This window comes from Convolutriloba macropyga, chromosome 12 (assembly GCF_964194025.1).
Source record: "Convolutriloba macropyga chromosome 12, txConMacr16.3, whole genome shotgun sequence".
NCBI lineage: Eukaryota > Metazoa > Xenacoelomorpha > Acoela > Convolutidae > Convolutriloba > Convolutriloba macropyga.
In genome coordinates, this window is record NC_134479.1 from 40400828 (window position 1) to 40423521 (window position 22694).

At 35.0% G+C, this 22694-nt stretch overlaps 1 protein-coding gene across 1 annotated transcript; it reads right to left on the reverse strand.

Moving 5' to 3' along the window:
* Window positions 1-253: 253 nt before the first annotated feature.
* Window positions 254-22652, reverse strand: LOC142351229 (uncharacterized). Its single transcript, XM_075403365.1, has 10 exons — window positions 22517-22652; window positions 18249-18574; window positions 16911-17056; window positions 16197-16426; window positions 14099-14424; window positions 12723-12868; window positions 11964-12193; window positions 4478-4679; window positions 4057-4150; window positions 254-1103 (listed from the first exon to the last, which is right to left on the reverse strand). Exons 1-10 carry the CDS (start codon window positions 22626-22628, stop codon window positions 993-995), a joined length of 1923 nt encoding a protein of 640 aa, XP_075259480.1. The 5' UTR covers window positions 22629-22652; the 3' UTR covers window positions 254-992.
* Between the last annotated feature and the right edge of the window lie 42 nt (window positions 22653-22694).

Consider the following 22694-nt stretch of genomic DNA (forward strand, 5'->3'; position numbering starts at 1 on the left):
CATTTTAATACCTGACTGACTTCATACGAAGTAAGATTTATTCTGTCTATGTTGTTACTCAATAGAAACTCAATAATTCTCTGATTGAGATCTGCTGAAATGGAAAAACAAGGCGTCGCTTAGAGAACTTATAATATGTAGAGATCACGAATAACCTCCCGCTTAATATCCCATGCAGATACGTAAAAAGCCATGAAAAACAGAATTTGGGTGAAATATTTCTATCCCTAAACAATTGCTGGCCTCAAAACAATTAAATTTCAATCATTTCTATTTACAGAAATTTTGAACAACAAATTTTATGCAATCTTGAGCTCCATATAGCCGAGGGAAATTGCATAATAGGAGGGTTGTGATTGTAAATTGTATTTGCAATTATCAAATTAATCAATTTTAAACATCAAATGATTTATTTACAGGAACGTAGACTCAAACCGAAAATTCTCTGAACAGTGAAAACATTTAAAATGTGCACAAATTCTGGGTCATGAGCACAACTGTTAACATATAAACAGATTCACGAACTTTTAAAGAAATGGTTCAAATATATTTACACAATTGTTGCATTGGACAGATTTACAACATTTACACTCCTATTTAACTATGTTCAAAGCAGAAAAATTGCACTTTCTGGGACGCACGATATTTTCCATAATGATGTTTAATTTCAGAATTATTTCAAGTAATGGGAGCTACGATGAAAACGAACAGAAGAAACGTATTGTCACAATACACCAGGCCAAATTAATGACATCATAGGATGAAGTGAGTTGTTATCCTTAAGTATGCACCTCAATTAACAACTATAATCAGCGATAAGTTTTTATTTTGCCAAATTATAGAAAAGACCTAGAATAAAAATCTTTCTCTTTCTCATACAAAAAACAACTGGTGCTTAAGAAGGGTGGCTTATGTCTAAGTAAGGTAGGAAAATACCACCGCTACTTTGCATGAATTGAGTTAAAAAAAGTGTTCTACATAAATTTGTGACATCAAGCTCTGTCGAATAAGTCGAGCAAATCATCTCCTTTGCTTTGGCCTTTACTACCATCGTCGGCGAGTGTCATCTCGGCAGCTACGGAGTCAAGTTTTGAGCTGTTTACCTGTGACAAAAAGAATAATATGCATAAATTTCAGACCGATAAGCTCATATTTGCAATTTTCAACTCAGCAACAAAGTCATTGAATTTTAAAAACTCTGGTGAGGGGCGGGAGACAGAATAGATCCCATTATTGTCTTATAAGTAAGTTTTCAAGTCCTCCAATTCATGGATCATGGGATGTGATTAGCAGGAGAGGTGTATAAGGGCACTCATAAGCTTAAAATGGTAAGAGCTTATTATTGACCACTAGTAGTAGATCAAAAAACGAAACTAATTTTGGAGCACGTCTGCTTTGAGTTTTAGTAGAAAGCTGTCGCGAATGAAGTTTGAAGCTTAAACTCTGAAATTAAGATAACGCAAAAACCAAACATAGCTGACAGATTGCCAGAAAATAGCCGCAATAGATTCGTAGATCGGCAGTCTTAAGAAAACAGTAAAAAAGACAGACTAAAAAAAAAAATCGTCTTTTCATTGAAGGATGATCTGTTATATTTTGATTAAAAATCTGTATAAGTTATTGCTGCCTCTACTAGTTGATCTCAAATAACCTTCATTTAGAGTGACACACACCCATTTGACCTTATCTCTTTGAATTAAAGTAAATAAAAGTCAATTTCAAATTGAGGAAGTCATTTTTGAGAGTGAGGTAAGTCAAGTGTGACCAAAAATTTAATCACGCACATGAACAAAAAACTCGCCCCACTAAGAGCGAAAAATGACGTCACACATGCAATTCAGTTGAAATTGCATGAACGAATGAACAAAAAGTGGCTGTGACGTCATATGGTCGTAACAAAAATCATGACGACGAAATAAAAAAACATAGCAGGACAAGTCCCGACGTACAATTCAAAGAATTTTCATTGACTAAACAGAAAAACTAGACCTAAAATGGACTATGAGTGAATTGAAAAAACCATTTCAAAAAAAATCAGATAAAAAAAAAGAAAAAAAAAAAACAAAAAATCAATGTTAAAATACCGCATGTGAACAAAAAAATCACTAGCGGGAAATGAAAATTTAATTCAAACAAAAACTAGGCTTAGAATGAGCTGTGAGTGGATTGGGAAAACCATTTAGAAAAAAATCCGATCCAAAAAATCGAAAAAAACAGTAAAAATCAGAGTGAAATTGCCGCATGTGAACAAAAAACCACTATCGAGAAACCGAATTTTTGTTCAAATACAATTTTCGCACTCTACTTTAAAATTAGAGCGAAAAAATTTAACGCCGCAAAACCACTCGCTTTTTCGCTCCATTTCCTGTTTCGGCGTGACCAAAATCACTACTCCAATTTGACTGCAAAAATCATGAAAATGTGTGAACAGATCTTAAAAAAAAACATAGCAGGACAAGTCCTGACGCACAATTCAAAGAATTTTCATTGACTAAACAGAAAAACTAGACCTAAAATGGACTATGAGTGAATTGAAAAAACCATTTTAAAAAAAATCAGATAAAAAAAAGAAAAAAAAACAAAAAATCAATGTTAAAATACCGCATGTGAACAAAAAAATCACTAGCGAGAAATGAAAATTTAATTCAAACAAAAACTAGGCTTAGAATGAGCTGTGAGTGGATTGGGAAAACCATTTAGAAAAAAATCCGATCCAAAAAATCGAAAAAAACAGTAAAAATCAGAGTGAAATTGCCGCATGTGAACAAAAAACCACTATCGAGAAACCGAATTTTTGTTCAAATACAATTTTCGCACTCTACTTTAAAATTAGAGCGAAAAAATTTAACGCCGCAAAACCACTCGCTTTTTCGCTCCATTTCCTGTTTCGGCGTGACCAAAATCACTACTCCAATTTGACTGCAAAAATCATGAAAATGTGTGAACAGATCTTAAAAAAAAACATAGCAGGACAAGTCCTGACGCACAATTCAAAGAATTTTCATTGACTAAACAGAAAAACTAGACCTAAAATGGACTATGAGTGAATTGAAAAAACCATTTTAAAAAAAATCAGATAAAAAAAAGAAAAAAAAACAAAAAATCAATGTTAAAATACCGCATGTGAACAAAAAAATCACTAGCGAGAAATGAAAATTTAATTCAAACAAAAACTAGGCTTAGAATGAGCTGTGAGTGGATTGGGAAAACCATTTAGAAAAAAATCCGATCCAAAAAATCGAAAAAAACAGTAAAAATCAGAGTGAAATTGCCGCATGTGAACAAAAAACCACTATCGAGAAACCGAATTTTTGTTCAAATACAATTTTCGCACTCAACTTTAAAATTAGAGCGAAAAATTTTCACGCCGCAAAACCACTCGCTTTTTCGCTCCATTTCCTGTTTCGGCGTGACCAAAATCACTACTCCAATTTGACTTCAAAAATCATGAAAATGTGTGAACAGATCTTAAACAAAAACATAGCAGGACAAGTCCTGACGCACAATTCAAAGAATTTTCATTGACTAAACCGAAAACTAGACCTAGAACGGACTATGAAAGGATTGGAAAAACCATTGAGAAAAAATCCGATCCAAAAAATCGAAAAAACAGTAAAAATCAAAGTGAAATTGCCGCATGTGAACAAAAAACCACTAGCTAGAAAGCGAATTTTCGTTCAAACACAGTTTTCTCACTGTACTTTAAATTTAGAGCGAAAAAAATTCACGCCGCAAAACCACTCGCTTTTTCGCTCCATTTCCTGTTTCGGCGTGACCAAAATCACTACTCCAATTTGACTTCAAAAATCATGAAAATGTGTGAACAGATCTTAAAAAAAAGACAGCGCCCCAATACAATTCAAATTCTTTGAATTGTAAAAAAAAGACAGCGCCCCAATACAATTCAAATTCTTTGAATTGTAAAAAAACCAAGAGAAGGCCAATAATAGCCCCAGCTATCGCTGTGCGGCTATTAAAAAGTTGAGCGTGAAAACGTGACTACAAAGGCAAAAACAGCAAAAAATTGCAATTATTAAGGAATTTAAAATGTCCCACCTTTTTGACTTGTATTCTTTGAGCACTGTGTTGGTTTGAAGAGGAGGCAGCACTCAATTCAGAAGCAGAGGGCAGCGGTGCATCATTGCTGTTGCTATAAAACAGACATATTAAAATATCTCATTTTAAAGACCGGCTAAGATGTCGAATTAAGGAGTCTCGGCCGAGTTTTGACCTCTCGTTATTACCAGTAAGCTATAATACAAAAAAAATACAAGATCAAAATAAACAGCCGAATTCGACAAAAACTGGTGTAACGATACACAGTACCTGAAACTTTATACAAGACGCAGTTTTGGCTTCAATAAACTGATAAATAATCAAAAAAGGAACTTTTTTTAAATTTTAGGTATTTTTAAAATTTCGATGAGTTTTGTACAAGCTTTTGTAAAAAGACAAGGAAATGTGAACTCGTAGCAACCTATTGGACGAATCTTTTCCGAACAAGTCTAGCTGAAATGTGACATTTCCTCCTCCCTTCCCGTTTCCTGCAGACAAATGACCCAGAAGAGAGTTGAGAATGTCTAACTCTTTAGCTGCACTTTCATCCACTGCCATCTTTTCCAATTCGCTACTCGTCACTGTGGGAACTGAGGTCTTCTTTACTCCAAGACTTCCAGCGTCTAAACAATTACAATAAGTGGGTGCTTTCAATTATGCCAATTTAAGTTTAAAAGTTGGGTTCAAAGCCTTTCATTCAACCAGGTTTCGGAAAAAAACCACGAAAACAACCTAATTTTAGGGAGAAAAACCAAAGAAAAAAATACCCCCACGGAAATAAACACCTTCTTAACTTTTATTTAGCTGTGAATTTTGCGCATTTGGCGATGACTGGCGTGCCTTCGCCATGCCTGAGCTGCTCGTGGAACTTGCTATGAAGCTATCACAAGCGAACAAATTATCACGACCGAAACTAAATATTAATATTGTAGTCTAATTCCGTCGGAGTTTTTTATTAGAATCAAACTGAGGATTATTTTAGGTGGGGATTTATTGCCCCTAGACCATATTCAACCAACAGTTTATCAATTATGAAAAAAAATTCTTTCAAAATTATATAGTGGAACCTATATAATAGCCGTTGAGAGGTTGACGGCTGTTAATAAAGAAAAAACAACAATAACTAACAAAATCCAAAACAGCCCTTATATTTCAAAGAAAATTAGTCTAGGTCTTGAAACACAAACTAACGTCGGCTCTTGAATGACATGCCGAAAAATTGCTCTTGAATGACATGCCGGGCAATTTAATTCAGGGGCTGCAGCCCAGATAAATTCTTCTTTATGGGTGCAAAAACAACAGCCGACGGTAGGATTCGTACCCCACCCCCTGAGTCAGATTCCGTAATCTACACAGAGTCATTAACCACTCGGTTATCAGGGCCTGGTCATAATCTCTCAAAACAATCGGCTTTATTCGAACAACAAACTTTATTTCGGAGTGAGAGAGTAATTGAAATCACTCAAAACTCAAGAAGTGCGTGAAAAAGTCACTTGAAAAGTCAAAGTGCAAAGCGGTTAAGCAGAAAATTTGCATAAAAAGACATTTACAATAACTAATTCTCATTCAAGAGCAAACACAATTATTGCCTTCTGAAGGGTTCAAACTAGAGCAAATATGCATTATTAGAACACACGTATCACTTTTTAAAAGTATTAATGGAGAAAATGAAGAAAAACAGCCAAAACAGAAGTCAAATTGCCGTTCTCAAAACTACCGTTCTCAAAACCGAAACTCTATTTGAACGGGGGACGGGATATTAGGCAATAATTGTGTTTGCTCTTGAATTCTCATTCAAGAGCAAACACAATTATTGCCTTCTGAAGGGTTCAAACTAGAGCAAATATGCATTATTAGAACACACGTATCACTTTTTAAAAGTATTAATGGAGAAAATGAAGAAAAACAGCCAAAACAGAAGTCAAATTGCCGTTCTCAAAACTACCGTTCTCAAAACCGAAACTCTATTTGAACGGGGGACGGGATATTAGGCAAAAACTAGCGTCCAGTGGAATTCAAAGTACCGTATCAAGTGTTTTAATTTGTATTCGCCTAATGTCTACAAAACCTTAGTTCAAAATTTTCGCCTAATGGCAAAAAATATGTTCGCCTAGTATGCCCCGTTAAACATTTTCTCCATTCAATTTAAAAGCAGCTTAAAAAAATATCACGCCTTAAAACTACTCGCTTTCTGATCCTCTTAATATTTCTCATTGACAAGAAAAGTCGGAAAAAGTGAACAGATCTAACGCACCAATAAAATTCTTTGAAATGTAAAAAAGAGAGCACCTAAATAATATTCGGTTAATAGGGCTGCTATTACCAAGAGCAGTCAAACTTAACTTTCGGTTGTTAAAAATTAGATAATTTCTTTCGAATCTGTGATATTTGAAAATTTGAGCGTAAAAACTTTTATCTGTACAACAAAAATCTCCAGCGTTTCAAGAAGTGCAACAGGTTTCAACCAAAAAACTTCGCTATGCACCTCTCAAAATAAATGAGTAGAGCTAAATGACCTATATCCCTAGATACGAACAATGTTCTCTAACATCCCGTCCTAGTATCAAATATTAATGTTAGCAGCCATCAATACAAACAGTTAATGCGCACATTGATATTGAATGGATTTCTTTTCGATAAGGTAATGTTTTAAGTATTGATTACAGTAGGGTAACTTCCTGTTATAAATCACAGTAGGAGACGAAAATTAAAGTGGGTGTTCAGCTCAAAATTGTGAGATTACTCTAAACAATTTGAACATTACTAGTTAGAAATACAACTAAGGAAATTTCTACTGTCTACCGACATTTAGACATTTTGAACTCACCTGATAAAGATAATTTAAACGGCATTGCTGCTAATGACAAGAACGCGTGATTGAGCATTTAAAGGTCAACTGTTTGAATCAACTTTACAGTTGATTCAAACAGTTGACCTTTAAATGCTCTTTTTTTGAATACACAAAATCGTTTCGTGCACATTGAATTGAACAAATTCTCTCAGTTTCCTTTACATAAAACATTTCTTGTGAAGATTAAAGCAATGAATATAGATAGCAGCTGTCAAGTTCCCAACCTGCTAACTCTTGATGAATGGAAACAGCTAAATAAAGATACTTCCTACAAACTTTATGTTGATTTGTCTAATAAATTACATCGAAAAGATTTATTTATTGAACAAGTGTTAACGGGACTCAAAACGAAAATTGATGCTCATCCCTGCCTTGGAGGAGAACAAGGCAACAACTCTGAGAAACAGTCAGCATCATCCCCCAATGGTTTTGGTTTGTTCCAGGAACAGGTCAGAGATTTCAAAAAAAATGATTTCACGACTTTGCAGGAGAATTGTGTTTTGGGTAGTAGCATAATAGCAAAGCTGTATGATGATGCAAGTATTCCACTGGACGTTGCAATTCATGCATACCGGGGTTCCACGACGCTTGAAAAATTAAAAGTTGTTGACAAGTATGAATCAAAAAAACTAAAAACCCTAATTTTGCAGGATGGGACTAATAGCGTTTCAAAATCTTCCAAAAATGGTAAAGATTTGTTTGCGGACTATCAAAAACTGGTTGATAAATGCATGGAAAAATTTACTCCTGATTCAATGGTGCTGTGTGAAATTCCTCCTTTTAGGGAGATACCTATAAACAGTGATAAAAATGAAAAAATTGCAGTCTTTAATGATTTGCTAAATAATACTTATGGGAATGTTGATAATGCAATTGTAGTGCTTAAGCTAAATGATATTATTCGAAGTGTTTCAACATACAATCCACGCATCACACATTTCAACCAATTGTACCATGACAATGTGCATTTAAATTATAAGTTGGGAATACCATTCCTGAAAAACATACTGCTGGGATACCTATTAAAAACCTCAAATGGGGTTATTGACTTTAGTAAAGTAACATCTAACGCTTCTTATAAAATGCAAAATAAATTCTCTAATTATCAGCAACGCTACTTTTCACAGCCTCCAAACAACAACCTATCATTTAATCGCTATCATCCATATTAACTGTTGTCAAACCTTGACTTTTAGATGAAATAAATGGAAACATTTTGATAGTTTGTTTGATTCATTAGGCACGAGCGGTTTGACATCAATAACTGAGTATAATGTTGAAAGCTGTAATTCTGATAAATTTATGTTATTATTTTTTGACGAGGCAAACAGTGGTTTTAAACTTTCCCACGCCACTGAGCCTCACTTACAATTCTAAATTAAAAAAACTTGATTTGTGTTTGATAAAAGTTGACCTGCTGAAAGTTTTCGGCTTTGTATGTTTTTTCTCATCTGGGCTCTTTTTCCTTCTATATGTTCACATACTTATGTTAATTCACGGGGATGTTGAAAGAAACCCAGGGCCTTTGGAAACCTTAAATAGTATACACACAAAATGTAAAAAATGGCCCATGCAGCTGAAAATTGTGCATGCTAACTGTCAAAGTATCCAGAAAAAACAGCTACAGTTGAAGAGTTTACTCAATGACATCGGTCCAAATTGTATTTACGGTTTAACAGAAACCTGGTTGACCAGTATTGATAGTAATAGTTTTTATAACCCTAATCCCTATCAGTTTGATATCCACAGATGTGATCGACAGGATAAAAAAGGAGGAGGATTGTTATTATTAGTACCCAAATTTTGCAATTCGAAAATCAGGAAAGACCTTAACAACATGTCCAAAATTTTTGAAAGTTTATGGGTTGAATGCAAATTATCCTCTCACAAAAGTATCTTGATTAATATTTCTTACAATCCAAATAAACAATTTTGTTCACAGTTTTTGGATGAATTGGCTTTATGCATCGATAAGGCTTCCACTGAAAATAAATCAATATGCCTAATAGGAGATTACAACATTAATTACTTGAACAACAAAGAAAAACAGAAACTGGATACAATTATTCTACCTTACGACTTGCACTTGATGAATTCAAGAACTGCAACCAGGCACCAGAACGGTAGCTGCAGTTTATTAGATTATATCATAACTGATAATGGGCTGAGAGGGAAATACTATTATGTATTCGACTCTCCTATCAAAAGCGATCATCTTGCACAAATTCTATTCACTGATTTCACGCTGACTCAAAAACAAAAACCACTCAAGAAACTGATATTTGATAAGCGTAATTATGATCCCCACAAATTCAGAAATTCTTTAAATTACATTAACTGGAGCCTCATCTATGAATCTAATGATATCGAAGAAATGTTCTCACGTTTTGAAAGTCTGATTGCAAATGTAATCAGATTACATGCACCAATCAGAAAAATTTTTATACGGAACAACAAACCTAATTTTTCACTTGCAGATAAGTTTGTCTCAAACGCAACAAAATGCCTCAATAAAAAGAGGAACGAATTTCTACTATCAGAAAATTTTGATAATTTCCTAAAACTAAAAGATCTGACGAGTAAAGAGTATCTGAAAGATTATGAACGCTTCCAAACACAATTGATTGAGTCTGCTAACAGCTCCAGGAAACAATGGAATCTGATCAACGAAGTCAGAAATAAATCTAGAACAGGAACTAAAATTCTCTCTTTGAAAAACTGCTTTGAGGATGTAATAACCGACAGCAAAAAAATAGCGAATTTGCTTAACTATAAATTTAGTAAACTTGGTGAATTTCTTTTAAATAAACCAACCATTAAACAAAACTTTCAGCAGATCAACCCTAATTTGTTCTCGTTTCGTTTCTTTACCACATTTGAGTGTCGTAAAGCTCTCAACAACCTCAATAAAAACAAACCATTGGGTCCTTCAACTATTCCGGCTTGGGCATTAAAAGATGGTGCTCATATTTTAGCAGAGCCGTTATGTTTTCTCTTCAACGGATTTCTTAAACAAAACAAATTTCCTTCTCTACTGAAATTGGCAAATATTACACCTATCCACAAAAAAGGAGACACTGAAAACCAGCTGAATTATAGGCCTATTTCTATAACGCCTGCTTTGTCAAAAGTTCTTGAGATTTTAATCAAAGATCAAATAGAGGAACACCTATCAAAATACAACCTCCTATCCAAAACACAGTTTGGATTCAGGAAAAAATTTTCAACAATTGATGCTCTTGTATATCTGACAGAAACTGTAAGACAGAAACTTGATGAAAAAAAAGTGGTCACTGCGGCGTTTTTAGATTTGTCAAAAGCTTTTGATTCAATCGACCACTCAGTTTTACTAGAAAAACTTAAACACCTTGGTTTCTCTTCTTCGGCTATCCTTTTCATTAAGAGTTACCTCACTAACCGACATCAAAGAGTAGTGATACCAGAAGCTGAATCTGACTGGCTGGAGGTTAGGCAAGGAGTTCCACAAGGCACAGTTTTAGGACCACTCCTATTCAACCTATATGTAAATGATCTACCAAATTTCATCAACTGCAGTTTAATCCAATACGCTGATGATGCAGTTGTTTATACTTTCGGCAAAAAAATTACTGATTGCAAGCTGCATTTAGAGAAATCAATTTCTTCGCTTGTTGACTATTTTTCATACCATTCTTTAAAACTGAATTCAGAAAAAACTGAGTTCATTGTCTTTGGCACGTCTTCCGCAGCAGAGTCTATTAAAGTTGACAACCATATAATAAAAGAAGTTGAGAATGTGAAATATCTCGGAGTAATTTTGGACAAAAAATTGATGTACCAACAACAAGTTAAACAAATACTCAGCAAGATGGCGCAAGGAATAAAAACACTTTACGTCCTGAGAAACGTAGTACCATACCATTTGCGCAAAATCCTACTGAATTCTCTTGTTATTAGTCATCTCCAGTACTCAGCTGTTTTGCTTTCGTCAATTTCAAAAAATCTTCTGACAACCTTAGAAAAGCAACTCAATTGGGCAGTTAAAGCTTGTTATGTTCAACGATTTAACAGTTCATCACTTAGTATCAAACTAGATAACTATATACTGCCAATTAAACAACTACTTGAATACAGAACAGCAATGTATGTCAATCAACTCTTGACATTTAAGAAGCCTGCCTTCCGAAGAATAACAGGACTTAGCTTGCCAACCTATAAGTTCTACAGACATTCAAGGACGAAAACTATTTTTCTTGAAGAGAGGTCAAAAACATCATGGTTGGACAAAAGTATTATCCGAAAAGGCTTATCAATTAATAATTGTCTTGAAAAATACTTAAAAGGGAATGAATCAAACAGGCGGGTTAAAAAAGTCTTCAAGAACTACTTTTTCCAACAATTTCAGAAGGACCCAATGGGAAACATTGTCGGCAATGTTTCTTGGAAAGCTTTTAAATTTAAATAACGCTTCATTTTTGAGTTTGTATAATTTGTTTCTTCTACCTGGAGAAGAAAATCTTTTACCTGTTATTTATTACTTATGTTATATCTTTACGCTGCCATTTGTGTTATGTTTAGGCTCCTTGACCTATTTATACTCATTTGGAAATTCAGTGTTTTTTTTTTTAAAAAGAAAATTATTATGACTTTAATTTGCTGGATTTTAAGCTCAGCAAATTGAAAGTGCAGGAAGATTACATAGCCGTGAGCTTGAAGCAACATTTTAAGCATAGCAAGATGTTATGGTTTTTTATATAAATATTTTACCTGTACTCCAATACATCATGCGCCTGAACTCGGTATCAAACTCTAAACATCCCTGTATTACTCAAGAACACGGATACAATCCATTCAAGATCAAAACGCATTAGAGTGAACAAGAATAGGATGTTTACCAAGATATTATCGAGACTTGAAAAAATAATGTCTTCCAGTTCATAGAAAATTGTCAGCAGTCAACGGTCATTTATTCTCCTTGGTTTCAGGTAAAATCAAGAGCACGTACTTCGGAAAACGCTTTACATTCGCATTGGGTTTCGATCTACCTAAGTGGCTGAGAATTGAGTAATCATATTACCTTCTTTTTGCGGACGATTATCAACAGACACTCCTCGACTTTTCCCATCGTCATCAGCGTACAAGTTAAGTCCTAATGTGATCACGCGATCCCCGTAAATCCCATAGGCTGGCTCCTTGCTTAATTTGACACATGACACTGCAGGCTTGAAGGCCTTGGTGCGAGCCCAACTTCCATCCCTTTTGTAAATTCGGATGCTTCCAGGAGTGTCCACACCACTCGCTAATGTCCTGAAGAACAAAATGACTTGGAACAGTGTCATGTTCCCTTTGTACAACATGATCATCTATAAATAATATTTATAGGCCTCTATATTAATATCTGTACATTGCAACATTGTGAAAATATCCAAAAACTAATTGGTTTGTGAATAGTCCACGCAGAAAATTAAGGTCACGCTGAAAATTATTCCTTGCGAATTCACCTTTTTAGTTAACTGTAAATAAAACTTACCGCCTCTTTTACATCGACAATGGGTCATGAGCTTCAGTTTTCCTCACTTTCCTCACATACTGATTAATGATAACTGAGACAGAGCCCCCTAACGGAGAGATGACAAAAATCACTTTGTTGATCGGTGATGGCGTAATGGCTAACCACTCATCTCATTTGATTGCTTCAATTAGTTGGCAACAATTAACTTAAAAGCCGCGCAGAAAAAGTCAAAACTTGCTTAACTTTTAGATCACCATTAATTATGAACTACTTCAGCTATATTTTATTTTAAAAAACAGGATAATTTTAGGTCCATGGAGCAACCTGTTTGGTCCAATTATGAATTTGCCCGTCTGGGTTTGCAGTTTGTCCCTTAGAAAGACAGATACCCTCACGTGAATATCTTGGAAGAAGTTGAGCAACATTGCACGCAACCTCTGGAATTGGCCAGCCGTCATTCCACCGAAGATCTATCATGAACAAAATGCAATACTTTGACACACTTTTTATTGGTGTAACTTATAGATTTACTTTTTATTTAACTTTCTCAGGGCAGCTAGCAACATCTCGCTTTCAACCCTGCTAGAAGGTACTAAGTTCTGGGCTTATTTTCCACTCCATGCGCTTGCAAACAAGTCATTAAGACTCAACAGTCTTGAGAAATGGCGTGATCATTATAATCCCTTTCAATAAAAAAGATTGATTTATTTTCATTTTGATTAAAAATTTTTTCTGGTCCGATGAAAGCAGATTTATGTCGATTTATTATTTTCCCGTTGACCTTTTTTGAGACATTTTTTCTTGCAGATCATCATGTTTTGGGTAAATGTTGCCGATGAGAGGGGGGTGCCACAATGTGACAAACGCACATGACCAAGCCTTCTTGTTATAATATCAACGTCCTCCTGACAAGAAAGTCGAAGACATAACCTGTTCATGAAAACACGACTCAACTTCCTAGCATTGCAAACAGCATGAAAAATGTCTTTTGTTAAAACATGAGAATTAAACTGCATATTTTCAGTATCATTTTCAACTTTGAGATTTGAGGTCAGAAACCGCATTTAAACCACTAGACATACGTCAGCTGAAATGATATTGAAATCTTTTGGTGTCTTTTAATTTTAATTCACATTGCTTGAATGAGTTTAGAATCAGTTTAGAGTGACAAATCGTCTTGAGCCGAATTAAGTCTCAAAGTTAAACTGTATCAAAACTCCATATCTATAAATTGTGTATATTCTTTGTCTAACGCCAAATGAATATGAGAAGAAAACTTAAAAGAACCTAATCCAAAGCAAAGCATGCATCGCATCACTTGTGATTCTCATCAACTTCTTAGGTCTTTAAAACAAGGTCATATTCTACTTCTGTTCCAAAAAACAAGCCCAATTTACAGACGAACATGCTATTTGTACCTGTTACTATAGCAGTACGAGAAAAACTCCCCACTGTTAATACAGCCTTATAACTCCGGTGACTGACAATTTTAAACAGTCATCGATCGCAAATTAGTATCCCAACTATTGTAGGCTCGAGCATAGAGCACAGTTGACTACTAAATATTTCTTGATATTCCTCATAAAAGGTTGCAATCGGCGTTTTAGCTTTTCTGATTGCATTACCAGTGTTGAAAAGAAGAAGCTTATTAAAACTACCTTGGAGAAACGTGTTAATTTGCTGGATCCCATAAGTCTAACCTTATCAACTGTTTTGTAGACATTCTCCACCAAGGCTTTCGTCTGTACTTGCTGGTCCGGAATCAACTTCGCAATGGTATCCAGGTGATTATACGTCACCAGTAACAGATCCTTGGGTTTGTTACAAAACAGGATCTGATACTTGACCGCCATTGTCATTAGGTCGAATAGCTTGTCCATTGACACTGAGTTCAGTCGCATGATTGACGTGTGAACTAGTTTCTCAAATATGAGTCGTAGATTCTGTCGGGCGAATAGGTCTTGAGGTCGGGTTATTTCGCTCATGAATTTCATGCCGTACATGGTGTTAACAATATCGCACACGACTAAAATTACAACTTCACTAAATGCTAAATTATCAAATGGATTATTCTGTTACGCCTCCGATTCAATTTGAACCCACTTTATATCCTTTACTACTTCAGGAGCGACGAAAATTATGACCTGACCAAGTCGAACTAAATCAGTGCCTTAAAAAGTAACCTGCAAAGTCTTCAATTCCAACAGTTAAAATAGTTCTACAGAAGCTTAATGCAAGAAATATATACTAGCAAAATCACGATTTATAAATGAGTAGAAACTAATCTCAAATTATCGGACACAAATGTTCTTTCGAACACAAGGCCAAGAACGGAAAAAAATTGCATGTTTTTCGAGCTCCCCTTTAGCAATGACATCAAGCAGTAGCAACCAAGTCATAACGATGTAAAGTCCTCGAGCGAGCGGAAAATTCCGAGCATAAATGCGGGGATTTTCGACACAAATATCCGTTCTCTAAATAGCAATTTTGATACTAAAAGCTACGATGTAATGCCAACCATAATTTTTTTATCGGAGACTTGGCTCAGAAACAATTAAAACATTGAATGTTTCCTATTAGACGTGTATCCGAAGCCTCTTACGCAATTACAGATACATCTAGTGGTGTTGTTTTTTACGTTCGAGATAAGATCCCCTTCAAGCAGTTGCATTTGGGCATTAATATTGAATGCATTATTATTGAGCTAGCTTTAGGCCAAGAGAAGTTTATCGTCTCTTGTTTATATAATTATATAATTCACCATCAACCTCCAATAAAGTTTTTGTGGCTAATTTTGACAAGCTCCTATCAAAATTGAATAGTTTTCCTTCCGCGTCTTTTATCCTCGGAGATACGAATATTATTTTAAAAAGGGAGTCCGTAGCCAAGAATCAATATCTAGAGATATTAAAACGTAGTAATTTCACTCAGTTAGTTAACAATTGCACACGCGAGACATTAAGTACAGCAACAAATGTAGACCATTAGTTGTAAAAACGTTTGACATCGATAAAACTACAGTCGGAATTATAGAAAATCTTATCACAGATCACTACCCAACGTACCTTTCCTTATCAGTTAAAGCGAATGAAGAAAACAAAAAACAAGCACAAAGGAGCTTAATTTTTTTTGAAAAAATGCGACGAGAAGCTTGCATTTGAGCAATCGCTCAAAAAGAGTTCATATCAAAACTGGAGAAATTCTAGCATACATGAAGGAGCTGAGAGCCTCGTTAAAATAGTCAGTGAGGAAATAAATAAGTTTAGTTGCTAGAAATACAAACCAAAGTTTTGTCGCAAACCAATCTGGTATGATAACGGCTTAAAAAACGCTTTTGCCAGAAGAAATAAGGCATGACTAAAATTCAAGAATTGCAAAACCAAAAGTTCACTTAATCAATATCGAACTTTGGGTAAACATGTAAAATCAGTGAGCTTGAAGCAACATTTTAAGCATAGCAAGATGTTATGGTTTTTTATATAAATATTTTACCTGTACTCCAATACATCATGCGCCTGAACTCGGTATCAAACTCTAAACATCCCTGTATTACTCAAAAACACGGATACATTCCATTCAAGATCAAAACGCATTAGAGTGAACAAGAATATCTTGGTAGAGACTTAATAAACTTGACAAAATAATGGCTTCCAGTTTGTAGGAAATTGTCAGCAGTCAAACGGTTATTTATTCTCCTTGGTTTCAGGTAAAATCAAGAGCACGTACTTCGGAAAACGCTTTACATTCGCATTGGGTTTCGATCTACCTAAGTGGCTGAGAATTGAGTAATCATATTACCTTCTTTTTGCGGACGATTATCAACAGACACTCCTCGACTTTTCCCATCGTCATCAGCATACAAGTTAAGCCCTAATGTGATCACGCGATCCCCGTAAATCCCATAGGCTGGCTCCTTGCTCAATTTGACACATGACACTCCCGGCTTGAAAGCCTTAGTTCGAGCCCAACTTCCATCCCTTTTGTAAATTCGGATGCTCCCAGGAGTGTCCACACCGCTCGCTAAGGTCCTGAAGAACAAAATGATTTGGAACAGTGTCATGTTCCCTTTTTAACTATAGGCCTTTATAATATTATCGGTACGTTACAACATTGTGAAAATATCCAAAAACTATTTGGTTTGTGAATAGTCCACGCAGAAAATTATGCTTGCGAATTCACCCTTTTTAGTTAACTGTAAATATGACTTGCTGCCTATTTTAAAGCGATAATGGGTCATGAGCTTCTGTTTTACTCAATTTCCACACATACTGATTCATAACGGAGACAGTTCCCCCTAACGGAGAGATGACAAAAATCACTTTGTTGATCGGTGATGGCGTAATGGCTAACCACTCATCTCATTTGATTGCTTCAATTAGTTGGCAACAGTGAATTTAAAAGCCGCGCCGAAAAAGTCATAACTTGCTTAACTTTTAGACCACCATTAATTATGAACTACTTCAGCTATATTTTATTTTAAAAAACAGGATAATTTTAGGTCCATGGAGCAACCTGTTTGGTCCAATTATGAATTTGCCCGTCTGGGTTTGTAGTTTGTCCCTTAGAAAGACAGACACCCTCACGTGAATATCTTGGAAGAAGTTGAGCAACATTGCCCGCAACCTCTGGAATTGGCCAGCTGTCATTCCACCGAAGATCTATCATGAACAAAATGCAATACTTTGACACACTTTTTATGGGTGTAACTTATAGATTTACTTTTTATTTAACTTTCTCAGGGCAGCTAGCAACATCTCGCTTTCAACCCTGCTAGAAGGTACTAAGTTCTGGGCTTATTTTCCACTCCATGCGCTTGCAAACAAGTCATTAAGACTCAACAGTATTGAGAAATGGCGTGATCATTATAATCCCTTTCAATAAAAAAAGATTGATTTATTTTCATTTTGATTAAAAAATTTTTCTGGTCCGATGAAAGCAGACTTATGTCGATTTATTATTTTCCCGTTGACCTTTTTTGCGACATTTTTTCTTGCAGATCATTAGAGTTTTGGAATGTTGCCGATGAGAGGGGGGTGCCACATAATGTGACAAATGCACATACATGACCAAGCCTTCCTGTTATAATATCAACATCCTCCTGACAAGATAGCATTGCAAACAGCATGAAAAATGTCTTTTCTTAAAACATGAGAATTAAACTGCATATTTTCAGAATCATTTTCAACTTTGAGATTTGAGGTCAGAAACCGCATTTAAACCACTAGACATACGTCAGCTGAAATGATATTGAAATCTTTTGGTGTCCTTTAATTTTAATTCACATTGCTTGAATGAGTTTAGAATCAGTTTAGAGTGACAAATCGTCTTGAGCCGAATTAAGTCTCAAAGTTAAACTGTATCAAAACTCCATATCTATAAATTGTGTATATTCTTTGTTTAACGCCAAATGAACATGAGAAGAAAACTTAAAGAGAACCTAATCCAAAACAAAGCATGTATCGCATCACTTGTGATTCTCATCAACTTCTTAGGTCTTTAAAACAAGGTCATATTCTACTTCTGTTCCAAAAAACAATCCCAATTTACAGACGAACATGCTATTTGTACCTGTTACTATAGCGGTACGAGAAAAACTCCCCACAGTTAATACAGCCTTATAACTCCGGTGACCGACAATTTTAAACAGCTATCGATCGCAAATTAGTATCCCAACTATTGCAGGCTCGAGCATAGAGCACAGTTGACTACTAAATATTTCTTGATATTCCTCATAAAAGGTTGCAATCGGCGTTTTAGCTTTTCTGATTGCATAACCAGCGTTGAAAAGAAGAAGCTTATTAAAGCTGCCTTGGAGAAACGTGTTAATTTGCTGGATCCCACAAGTCTAACCTTATCAACTGTTTTGTAGACATTCTCCACCAAGGCTTTCGTCTGTACTTGCTGGTCCGGAATCAACTTCGCAATGGTATCCAGGTGATTATACGTCACCAGTAACAGATCCTTGGGTTTGTTACAAAACAGGATCTGATACTTGACCGCCATTGTCATTAGGTCGAATAGCTTGTCCATTGACACTGAGTTCAGTCGCATGATTGACGTGTGAACTAGTTTCTCAAATATGAGTCGTAGGTTCTGTCGGGCGAATAGGTCTTGAGGTCGGGTTATTTCGCTCATGAATTTCATGCCGTACATGGTGTTAACAATATCGCACACGACTAAAATTACAACTTCACTAAATGCTAAATTATCAAATGGATTATTCTGTTACGCCTCCGATTCAATTTGAACCCACTTTATATCCTTTACTACTTCAGGAGCGACGAAAATTATGACCTGACCAAGTCGAACTAAATCAGTGCCTTAAAAAGTAACCTGCAAAGTCTTCAATTCCAACAGTTAAAATAGTTCTACAGAAGCTTAATGCAAGAAATATATACTAGCAAAATCACGATTTATAAATGAGTAGAAACTAATCTCAAATTATCGGACACAAATGTTCTTTCGAACACAAGGCCAAGAACGGAAAAAAATTGCATGTTTTTCGAGCTCCCCTTTAGCAATGACATCAAGCAGTAGCAACCAAGTCATAACGATGTAAAGTCCTCGAGCGAGCGGAAAATTCCGAGCATAAATGCGGGGATTTTCGACACAAATATCCGTTCTCTAAATAGCAATTTTGATACTAAAAGCTACGATGTAATGCCAACCATAATTTTTTTATCGGAGACTTGGCTCAGAAACAATTAAAACATTGAATGTTTCCTATTAGACGTGTATCCGAAGCCTCTTACGCAATTACAGATACATCTAGTGGTGTTGTTTTTTTACGTTCGAGATAAGATCCCCTTCAAGCAGTTGCATTTGGGCATTAATATTGAATGCATTATTATTGAGCTAGCTTTAGGCCAAGAGAAGTTTATCGTCTCTTGTTTATATAATTATATAATTCACCATCAACCTCCAATAATGTTTTTGTGGCTAATTTTGACAAGCTCCTATCAAAATTGAATAGTTTTCCTTCCGCGTCTTTTATCCTCGGAGATACGAATATTATTTTAAAAAGGGAGTCCGTAGCCAAGAATCAATATCTAGAGATATTAAAACGTAGTAATTTCACTCAGTTAGTTAACAATTGCACACGCGAGACATTAAGTACAGCAACAAATGTAGACCATTAGTTGTAAAAACGTTTGACTTCGATAAAACTACAGTCGGAATTATAGAAAATCTTATCACAGATCACTACCCAACGTACCTTTCCTTATCAGTTAAAGCGAATGAAGAAAACAAAAAACAAGCACAAAGGAGCTTAATTTTTTTTGAAAAAATGCGACGAGAAGCTTGCATTTGAGCAATCGCTCAAAAAGAGTTCATATCAAAACTGGAGAAATTCTAGCATACATGAAGGAGCTGAGAGCCTCGTTAAAATAGTCAGTGAGGAAATAAATAAGTTTAGTTGCTAGAAATACAAACCAAAGTTTTGTCGCAAACCAATCTGGTATGATAACGGCTTAAAAAACGCTTTTGCCAGAAGAAATAAGGCATGACTAAAATTCAAGAATTGCAAAACCAAAAGTTCACTTAATCAATATCGAACTTTGGGTAAACATGTAAAATCACTAATAAAATTGAAAAAAATGAATTTTTACGACCGGCGTATTTTGGATTCTCTTGAGGACAAAAGTACGTTTTTTCTTCACTTCAACGACGTTATTGGAAAAGCTAAGAACAACAAATTAATTACTTGTCTCTCAATCGATGGCAAAAAGATAGAAGGCGATGCTCCTATAAGCAAAGCTCTAAACACGTACTTTTTACAGGCTGCTGAACAATTCATCGCTCCTGTAGCAGAAGGTTCCTATAAAAAGCAATTTAGGGAAGTCAATTTCTCAATGTATCTCAAAACAATTAACCAATATGAAGTCAATGAGAGCAATTGATATTTAAAAATTGCACAAAAGTGAAGGTATTGATCAAATTCGCGAAAAACTTTTAAAAAGTTGCTCAGAAACTTTTTTCCCTATCCTAGTGGAACTTATTAGTAATTCGTTTCAAATGGGTGTGTTCCCCGAATGTCTAAAAACAGCTCGAGTCACACCCCTCTTTAAAGCAGGTGAACGTGATCAAATGAAAAAATATTGTCCTATTTCTATTTTGCCTGTGCTGTCAAAGGTATTTGAAAGAATTAAGCATAATAGATTCTATTCCTATTTGGAAACACTCAGCTTGCTATCCGCAATGCAATATGGTTTTCGCAGTAAAAAGATTAACTGTTGATGCTGTGGCAGAAATCGTTAAAAACATTAGATATACCGATAAAGGACAATGCTGTAAATGTGTTTTCTTACATCCGAGCAAAGCTTTTGGGACTAAGTCATAACATCCTGCTTCAAAAATTGCCATATTTCGGCATCAGAGGTAATGCTCTTAAATGGCTTGAAACATATTTTACAAAAAGGCAACAATGTGTAAAAGTAGGTGAATCGATGTCCTCAAAAGGAATTATTTGATACGGGGTGCCATAGGGTTCTATATTGGGTGCGCTACTTTTCCTCCTGTATATCAACGATCTTAGCAAGGCCTGCAGGTTGTTAAAACCCACCTGTTATGCAGACGCGACAAATCTTATAATCACTGGTGTTGATGAAATGGCTATGAGTACAAATTTGAGTGAAGATCTGGCAAACATCAAACAATGGCTTAAAGAAAACAGTTTAGCTTTTGAATGTTGATAAAAGTTCGGTTTTAACATTTAGGAGTAAACAAAAATTGGTTACCAGAATAGGTAATAAAGAGTTAAACATATGCGATTCCATCAAGTATTACGGTGTTTATATTGATAAAAACTTCAACTTTTAATGGTCACATTAAAGTAATTAAAAAGAAATTATCTCATTGTATCGGTTTAGTAGCAAAGCTGCGACATGTTGCTGATTTATTACAATCATTACGTAAAACCTGTGATTCAATATGGTATATTAGTTTATGGTGGAACTAACCTGTCAAAACTCTTCGATTTAGCCATATTCCAAAGAAAATTAGTCAGGCTAAAATTTTTCAAAAAATGGGGAGATAACAAAATCATGACTACTTTGCATTTGTATGTGTACAATTTGGTCCGGTTTTCGCTGCGTAGTGTTAGGGAAGATCTGTGTTCAAAATCGATTAACCAACTCATTAAAAAAGTTGATTTAATCGCAGTGCTAGACGCACGAGTGCTCAGCTCTACAAAACTCCTTCAGTTAAGAACAACTGGGAGAAATTTTCTTTAAAGTACCGTGGATCGAAAATTTTGAAAAACATAATTAGGCAGAGCTTTTACCCATTTGGAGTTGAGTTTTGTAGAGCCGTTGCTTTCGAAAATGGTATCCATAAACTGAAAAATTTTATTCTCATGGTACCCGATGAATCATGGCAAATTGTACTCAAATAGAAAGGAAAAACAAATTTTTCCTTGATAATATGAAATCTGGCACCCTACCCTGTAGGGTGCCAGATTTCATTTTTCGCATTAAAATTTACAAAATAAATTTTTCATTTTTGACGTTGAAGATAAAATTTTTTTTCGAACTTCAATTTATTTCTTTATTATATTTTTATTATTATCATTTTCTTTATATATACTTATGTATATATATTTATGTGTTGCGCTGTCAGTCTTTCTAGTTTTGCTGCTTCTTGGTGCTGGATACGCATGTCAAACTGAAGTGTTGCTCTTACAAAATATGTATCTATCAAAATTGTTTGGACAATAAGTAATAATTGTTGCACCAAATGTTAATATTTTACAAAGGGTCCTATAATTTTGGCACGTGCGTGCTGTACAGGATCCTCTCCATAAGCTGCTGTGCTGCCCTTTGTTGTGGTGCTTTTGCTATTTGTTTGTTTACTTAAAGTGTGGAGAAATTATATATATATATATATATATATATCTATATCTATATATATATATATATATATATATATATATATATATATATATATATATATATATGTATATATATTTATTTATTTATATATATATATATATATATATATATATATATGCACCTATTTATGCAGCAAAACAACTTTAAATTAAATGGTCCAACTTTTATTTACCGAACACACATTTATAAACTCCACAAACAAAGATGGCTTAAAAGAATTGATCAAACCTTTCTGGGACTTGTCCTGTGCTACACATTGCGCAGTGAGTCTTTGAGTTAACACGTACAACATTTCACCTCCCAAGTTTATAAATAGAATTGGTAGTGTGTGACCGGACATTTTTCTAATCTGGAACAAAACATACAACTATCTGGTCACCTTTTCAATTTACGATTGCTTCGACTT

What these genes read in the sequence shown, in the direction of transcription:
- LOC142351229 (XM_075403365.1), bottom strand. Translation starts at nt 22,628, where the DNA reads ATGTCCGGTCACACACTACCAATTCTATTTATAAACTTGGGAGGTGAA. An exon ending in ACAGGACAAGTCCCAGAAAG is followed by an intron (nt 18,575 to 22,516) that starts GTTTGATCAATT and finishes TTGTAATTTTAG; the next exon opens with TCGTGTGCGATATTGTTAAC. An exon ending in TTCATAATTGGACCAAACAG is followed by an intron (nt 12,194 to 12,722) that starts GTTGCTCCATGG and finishes TTTGTTCTTCAG; the next exon opens with GACATTAGCGAGTGGTGTGG.